The 8,015-nt window shown below is 51.3% G+C and overlaps 1 protein-coding gene across 2 annotated transcripts in view; it reads left to right on the forward strand.

Moving 5' to 3' along the window:
- Positions 1–2,962, forward strand: part of NRF1 (nuclear respiratory factor 1) — a 49,605-nt gene extending 46,643 nt beyond the window's left edge. For both annotated transcript variants that reach the window (XM_054399617.1, XM_054399618.1), the window contains one exon: positions 2,799–2,962. In XM_054399617.1, coding sequence (XP_054255592.1) covers positions 2,799–2,962 — 164 coding nt within the window. The remainder of the gene's footprint in view (positions 1–2,798) is intronic.
- The last annotated feature ends 5,053 nt before the right edge of the window (positions 2,963–8,015 follow it).

The following is an 8,015-nucleotide window of genomic DNA, read 5'->3' on the forward strand; positions in this document are numbered from 1 at the left end:
GTTTCAGTTGTGCCATGTATGAGGTGGCTACAAGCCCACTTGTCTTGGTCAAGCCAAAGGTGGTGGTGGGTACAGGTCAATAGAATACTGGAGTGGAAAGGTGAAGTTTATCTTGCCAGGCTGCAGGATTTGCTCTTCCCAGCTCTACCAGTTGCTTTTTGCTGGTTTTTTTCCTCCTCTTTTCATGATAACATCACAGTATCCTCAAGGTCCTTACTGGTTTGAGGTCACCTTGGTTGGTGTTACCAAGCTAACCAGGACTCCTTGTGTTGGACACCTTGGTTGGTGTTACCAAGCTAACCAGGACTCCTTGTGTTGGACACCTTGGTTGGTGTTACCAAGCTAACCAGGACTCCTTGTGTTGGACACCTTGGTTGGTGTTACCAAGCTAACCAGGACTCCTTGTGTTGGACACCTTGGTTGGTGTTACCAAGCTAACCAGGACTCCTTGTGTTGGACACCTTGGTTGGTGTTACCAAGCTAACCAGGACTCCTTGTGTTTCCTACCTTGGTTGGTGTTACCAAGCTAACCAGGACTCCTTGTGTTGGACACCTTGGTTGGTGTTACCAAGCTAACCAGGACTCCTTGTGTTGGTCACCTTGGTTGGTGTTACCAAGCTAACCAGGACTCCTTGTGTTGGTCACCTTGGTTGGTGTTACCAAGCTAACCAGGACTCCTTGTGTTGGACACCTTGGTTGGTGTTACCAAGCTAACCAGGACTCATTGTGCTAGGCACAGCAGTGGCCAAAATTGTGCCTGAAGCTTTGCCAGCTCCCCCTTCAAATTGGTGGTAGCATCTGATCCCTTTCTACAGCTTTTCCCTTGGGGACAGATGTTTCCTACTTTGGTGGACCCATCCATGGTTGGGGAAGAGCTGAGAAACTTGCTTTGCTTTTCTTGATCTCTCTCTGTTAGGTGTCACAGGCAGTGCCTGCAGCTAGTAAGGCTTGGCAAGGGCTGACTGGTCCCACTCTGCCCTTCACCCATCTCGGTGTGAAAGCAGAAGAACCTTTCTGGGATGGAAGGTGAACTGGAGCATGTAGGGGTTGGACCTTTGAGGGTCCCTTCCAACCCAGTGCAGTCTGTGAATCGTATCTGAGAGGTTCATGGGCAGCACAGGTGGGCTGTGTTCTGCTCAGTGGGAAGGGCTGGAGTGGTGTGTAAAGGAGATGGAAGAGTTGCAGGGTGGGGAGAAGCCAAATTTACCCCATCCTCAACCCCAGGGGTTCCCACTTCTGGGTAAATCAAGTGGAAAAGGCATTTTAGAAGCTCAGTGGTCTGTGGGTAACCTCTGCCAGGCTGGGTGGTGGCACAGTGGGAGAAATATGTGAGAGTGATCCCTGCTGCACCATCTGCTTTGGGTTTCTCCTCCAAAAGTGTCTTCTTTCTTTGCTCCTTTACCTTAGTCTCTCTCCTTGTGGCCAGATTCTGCCATCCAACCCTACCTCATCTTATCCTTGCCCCTGTCACAGCTGGCACTGGGGGAGGGGGGAGAGGCAGGGGAGTCCAGCACAGTGAGGGCACCAAGCACTAACTGGAGCAGCATGGGCAGTGCTGGGTGGGAGGCAGGTGTCTTCCTGTGTTAGAGAATCATGCAATCACAGAATGTCTTGGGTTGGAAAAGACCTCTAAAGATCATCTAATCTAACCCCCCTGCAGGGACATCTTCAACCTAGAGCAGGTTGCTCAGAGCCCCAAACCACCTGACCTTCAATGGTTCTAGGGATGGGGCATTTACCACCTCTCTGGGCAACCTGGGCCAGGATCTCACCACCCTCACTGCAAGAAACTTCTTCCTTCTCTCCAGCCTAAATCTCCCTCTTATAGTTTCAAACCATCACCCCTTGTTGTGTCACAATAGGCCCTGCTCAGAAGTCTGGCCTCAGCTTTTCTTCTTGGTCCCTTTAAGTCTCCAGGCTGAACAACTGTCTCAATTTGTCTTCATGGGAGAGGTGCTCCATCCCTCTCATCATCTGCATGGCCTCCTCTGGCCCTGCTCCAACAGGGCCATGTCTTCCCAGTGCTGGGGATTGCAGAGTTGGATGGAACACTCCAGCAATCCAAAGGATCTCTGCAGCAACACAGGTCATAAAACCACAGAATCATTAAGGTTGGAAAAGATCTTTCAGATGATCGAGTCCAACCATAACCCAACCTCCCTCACCACTAAACTATCTCCTCATACAGTTTCCAACCCCAAACCACAACACGTTGGTCACACCAACCTCATAGAATCACAGAATGGTCTGGGCCAGAGGAGACCTCCAAAGGTCATCCAGTCCAACCTCCTCTGCAGTCAGCAAGGACATCCCCAACTAGATCAGGCTGCCCAGGGCCTTGTTGAGCCTCACCTTGGGAGGGGGCCTCAGCCACCTCCCTGGGCAAACTGTTCCAGTGTTCCACCACCCTCGCAGTAAAGAACTTCTTCCTAACATCCAATCGAAATCTGCTCTTCTCCAGCTTACAGCCATTGCCCCTTGTGCTATCACTGCAGGCCTTTGCAAACAGTCTCTCTCCAGCCTTCCTGTAGCCCCCTTCACCTACTGACAGGCTGCTGTTAGGTCTCCCCAGCGCCTCTTCTTCTCCAGGCTGAACACCCCCAGCTCCCTCAGCCTGTTCTCGCAGCAGAGATTGGACTTGATGATCTCGGAGGTCTCTTCCAACCCAGTCGATTCTGTGGTTCTGTGCTCCAACCCCCTGATCATCCTTCAGGCTCTACTTCTCCTTCCCTCCCAACCTCAATGCCTGTGACTCATCTTCTTAGGTCTCATCCACCGACTGATTTTTCTCTCCTCAGGTCTCGTCCAGATCCCTGTCAGCATGTACCAGACGGTGGTGACCAGCTTGGCCCAAGGCAACGGCCCGGTTCAGGTGGCCATGGCACCCGTGACCACCAGGATAACTGACAGTGCCGTCACCATGGATGGCCAAGCAGTGGAAGTGGTCACCTTGGAACAGTGATGATGCCCACCCAGAAGATCCAAGATCATGGTGATTGTTTTTTTGTTGTTGTCGTTGGTTTGGGAGTTTTGGTTTTGTTTGATTTTTTTTTTTTTTGGTGTTTTTTTTTTTGTTTTTGTTTTTTATTTTATTTTTCCTTTAATCTCTTTAACTCAATTTTTTGGTTTTGGTTTTGTTTTGTTTTTCTTCACACCTCTACAGAGATGCAATCAGGTGGCATCAGATCTCCCAGCTATGGAAGCAAAGGTTTTGTGAACCTTTATTTGGGGCTCGGGGTTTTGTTTCTTCTCTCTCTCTTCTCTTTTTTTTTCTTTTTTTTTTTGCTGGTCTTCTTTCGCTTTTTAAAGGATTAAAAAACATAAGGCAAAAAAAAAAACCCAAACCAACAAAAAAAAATCATTCATGATTCCTCTGAGCAGAGGCTGTGTCTGAAGTGCGTTTTTCAAGCGCCAGCTCTGCCCTCCTAGGAGTCGAGAAGCCAAATTGTGATGGAACTTTTCATTCTGAAGAGATTGAAAACGAAACCAACACCGCCCCCTCCCCACCTCCCCCCACCCCAACCTTTAACCCTGCAGTTTCTTCTCCCTACATGTGTGAAGCTCTGAGGGCTTCACGTGGACACCCTCAAGCCAAAAAAAAAAAAGTGGCTTCAGCACCTTCTTCCTGGCTCCGCACTTGGTTAATTAAGTCGCAAAGATTTTAACGTGGACTTTTGTATTAAGGAGAGGAAAAAAAAAACAACCCCAAACCCCAAACCACCTCCAAAACCCACAAAGAAACAACAAGGAAAAGAGTTTGGGAAAGGTTCCTCTCCTGGGAAAATAAAAAACAAACCCAAGAAGCACGTGTGACTGCAGGGGGGTGACAAGCACTGGAAGGCCACCTCTGCGTGGGCTGTCCCCACCGCGTCGCGCTTGCCTCCTCTTGGTGCACACTGGAGAACTTGGGTCTTCCACTTGGAGACCTCTTCTTCCTTCTCAGCTCTCGACACATACCTGCCACTGGAGATCTTTTGGGTTGTTTTGTTTTCTTTATTGTTTTTTGTTATTTTTATGTGCTGGGTTTGTGGCTCTAGACCAGAGTGGAAATGTGTTTGGAGGGGCTCTGGCTGCCTTCCACCCTCCCATCCCTGCTCACCCAGCAAGTTCCTGGATTCATCCTTTGCCAAAGAGCCAGCTTGGGCTCATCTCATTCCCCTCTTTCACCCCTCCAAGACCCCACATCATCCTTGGAGAGTCCACATCCCACAAGAAAACTTCATTTGAAGGTAGCAGGACCCTCTCAGCTCCAACGCACTCTCTACACTCATCTCTGCTGCAGATTTTAACCTCCATCACCCAAAAAAACCTTCCCAGGAGGGTTTCAGAATCCCTGCCTTTAGGTGGGGTTTGGAGGGGGAAGAAATTTGACTTTCCCTGGGCCAAACCCACCTGGAGATTTTTTTGGGGGAAAAGCTTTGATTTTCCATGGGCTAAACCCATATGGCAACACCCAGCTGAACCTACCACCCTCTCCCCACCTCCTCCACACTTACTTTTTAATTTGGGTTTGATTTTTTTTTTTTTTTTTTGGGAGGGGTGGGGGTGGAGGGTTTTTGTTCTCATTTCCACCTGACCATCAAGAAAGTTCTCCAGAACCCACCTCCACCTTCCAGCTCCTGGGAATCTCCTTGTTTTATATGGACAAAAAAAAAAAAAAAAAACACCAAAACCAAGAACTGTTCTTTGTATCCATTTCTCCTGGACCTGAGGGGAGGGAAGATCTTTCCATAGGGACAGTCCCTGGTTCTTCAAATTTGTTCTGATTTATTATTTTTAATGTTTGTTGTTGTTTTGGGGTTGGTTTTGGTTTGTGGGGGTTTATTTGGGGGAGGGGAGGGGCAGGGAGGGAGAAGGGGGGCAGGGTAGGGGATGGGGGCTGTTTTTTAATAATTATTATTATTATTATTATTATTTTTTATCGTCGTTGTGATGATGTCGGTGGCTTTCACGTCAGTGTTCCTTTGGCGATGACATGATGATGTTCTTTTAGTCCCAGATGTTCCCTCCTTGTCCTTCTCCTCCCCTCCCCCTCCAACCTCCCACCCCCCCAAAAAAAAAGACAAAAAGACAAAATCCAGGCAAGTAGCAGAGCATGGAACCCCCACACACCCCCTCTTTGTTTTCCCGGTGTCTGTTACTGCCTCATTCAATAAATTGTTACAAATGTGTCTACTCCTCTGTCCTCTTCTTCTGCTTTGGGGTATTTTGGGGAGTTCCTGTCACTCCCTCCCTACTCAATGGGTGTTTCTGGGGGGCTTTGTCCTGCACCCCCCCCAGCTCTCCATGGGTTGGTGCTGGAACGTTTTGGGGCTTATTTCTTCCTTCCTGCCATTTACCTCATTCCTTTGTCCTCTTCCTGAGGTCAGGTGTTTGAGCATCCCCCTCATGCTCCCCTGGCTTTTAAGTCAAATTCCTCTGTTTTTGTGACCAGAGGTTCTCACCCTTGGGGTCCTCACAACCTGGGGTGGATTTTTGTAGGGTGCAAACCCAAGTACAAATCATCCAGGAGGACCTGGATGGTTTGGGACTTGATTCTTCCTTTGTGCCATTTACCTCATTCCTTTGTCCCCTTCCTGGAGTGAGGTAGAAACCATGGAAGTGCTTGAGCAGCCTTCTCATGCTCCCACCCAGGGGCTGATCTGGCTTTTGGGTCAAATTCCTCCAATTTTGTGACCAGAGGATGTCACCCTTGGGGTCCCCACAACCTGAGGTGTGTTGCACCTCAAATGCAAATCAACCAGGAGCAGGTGGAGGGGTTTTGGGCTCAGTTCTTCCTTTGTGCTATTCCTTTGTCCTCTTCCTGAGGTCAGGTGGAAACCATGGAGGTTGCTTAAGCATCCCCATCAGGCTCTCACCCAGGGGATGAGCTGCCTTTTGGCTCAAATTCCTTCGCTTTTATGACCAGAGGATGACAACCTTGGGGTCCCCACAAGCTGGGCTGTATTTTGGGGTTTCAAAGCCAAGGAGGAGCCAGGAAGCACAATGATGGGTTTCAGCAGCTTTTTATTTGAAGGCTGGTGTGTGATGGTTCCAGTCCTGCTTCCACCAGGGTGAATCCTTTGGGCTTCTCAAAGCCTGGGGCAAGGAAAAGAGTGGAGAAAAGCTGGAAGGACAGAGAGAGGGACAGAAGGAAGGAAAGGAGATGGTGATTGCTCCACTAGCACTCACAGATGCTCACAGCTATCCCAGCCAAGCTCCAGTGTCCTCAGACAAGAAACAGCTGCTTAAGGGTGACCCAGGGCTTCAGGTGTCTTTGAGGAGCCCAGGCCATCCCTTGGTACCCCAAAAGGGCCCCCAAATCCGGAGCAGGGCAGGGGGGGTGGCAGCTCAGCCTGGCAGACGCTGCTGGGAGGTTTAATCTCGGTTAATCGGCCTTTAATAAGCAGGTCGGGGCCTCCTGCTGGGGTGGCTCCTGCTGCTCCCAGCTTCACTCCAGCTCTCCCAGCTGAGTGGGGAGAGGCTGGTGGAGCCAGATCCTGCACCTCACCCCAGCCTGGACACTGGGGACAGGAGTGGGGGTTGTCCCCTGGCCATTGAGGGGTCCTGCAGAGCGAGGTCCTGTGTGTGATCCTGCTGCGTTTGCTGTCTCCATCCCACATCCCATCCCAGCACTGCTCTGCCCAGGATCAGACCCATACCCATCAGGGAATTGCAGGATTTGGCTCCAAATTGCAGGATTTGACCCCAAAAATACTGGTGGGGGCTTGGAATGAGCCCATCTACTGCAGCTGGGAAGGGGCAGGGTGGGGAGTCTCAGGGTGATCTTCAGTGGAGTACAGGTCCTGGAGGGGGGGTCCTGGGGGCATCAGGTCCCTTTTGGGTGGTGGCTGGGGGTGGAGCCTGCTGGGTGGGGTGGAGCTTCTGGTGTGGATGTGGCCTGTGGGGATGGGTGGGGCTTGGGGGGGATGCTCCACCCCTGATACCCTGCTGTGGGCAGGGCCCCATTGATGAGCTGGCCAGGGGGGTTCAGCTCAGCATTGTGGGCTGGGAGGGATAGATGGACAGACAGTCGGGTGGGTGGGTGAGTGGGTGGATGGATGGATGGTCAGGACAGACAGCCTAGCAGAAGGATCAATGGCTGGTTGGATGGATGGAAGGACAGATAGACGGATGGATAAGCAGATGGGTAGATGAATGGTTCAATGGCTGGACAGACAGCCAGGTAGATGGCTCAATGGTTGGTTGGACAGATGGATGCACAGACTCCGTCATGGATGGATAGAGGATGGATGGACAGCCTGGTAGATGGATACCAGTGGCGATGGGTGGATGGATGGATAGAGGATGGATGGCTAGAGAATGGATGGACAGCCTGGTAGATGGATACCAGTGGTGATGGGTGGGTGGGTGGATGGATGGATGGATGGATGGATGGACAGACAGCCTGGTAGATGGATATCAGTGGCGGTGAGTGGGTGGATGGATGGATGGATGGACGGACAGCCTGGTAGATGGATACCAGTGGTGATGGGTGGGTGGGTGGGTGGATGGATGGACAGACAGCCTGGTAGATGGATACCAGTGGTGATGGGTGGGTGGGTGGGTGGATGGATGGACAGACAGCCTGGTAGATGGATACCAGTGGTGATGGGTGGGTGGATGGATGGATGGACGGATGGATGGACAGACAGCTTGATAGATGGATACCAGTGGTGATGGGTGGATGGACAGATGGATGGATGGATGGATAAGCAGATGGGTAGGTGGATGTTCAACAGCTGGACAGACAGACAGTGGGATGGATGTCTGTACAGACAGAGGATTGCTAACTGGCTGACCAGCTGGACAAACAGCCAGACACACAGACAGCCTGTGCCCGCTCTGTCTCTCCATCCATCCATCCGCCCCTCCCCACCCCCCAGGCAGGAAGGATGATTGGAGCCTGCAGCCTAATCCTTGGTGATCCAATCTCCGCAGGCTTACGCTCAAAGCTCCGTAATCACCCAGCACTGCCCTACATATCCTGTCCCCGCCGCCCCCGGGGGCCATGGGGGGGTTGAAGGGGGTGTGCA

This window comes from Indicator indicator, chromosome 3 (genome assembly GCF_027791375.1).
Source record: "Indicator indicator isolate 239-I01 chromosome 3, UM_Iind_1.1, whole genome shotgun sequence".
Taxonomy (NCBI): domain Eukaryota; kingdom Metazoa; phylum Chordata; class Aves; order Piciformes; family Indicatoridae; genus Indicator; species Indicator indicator.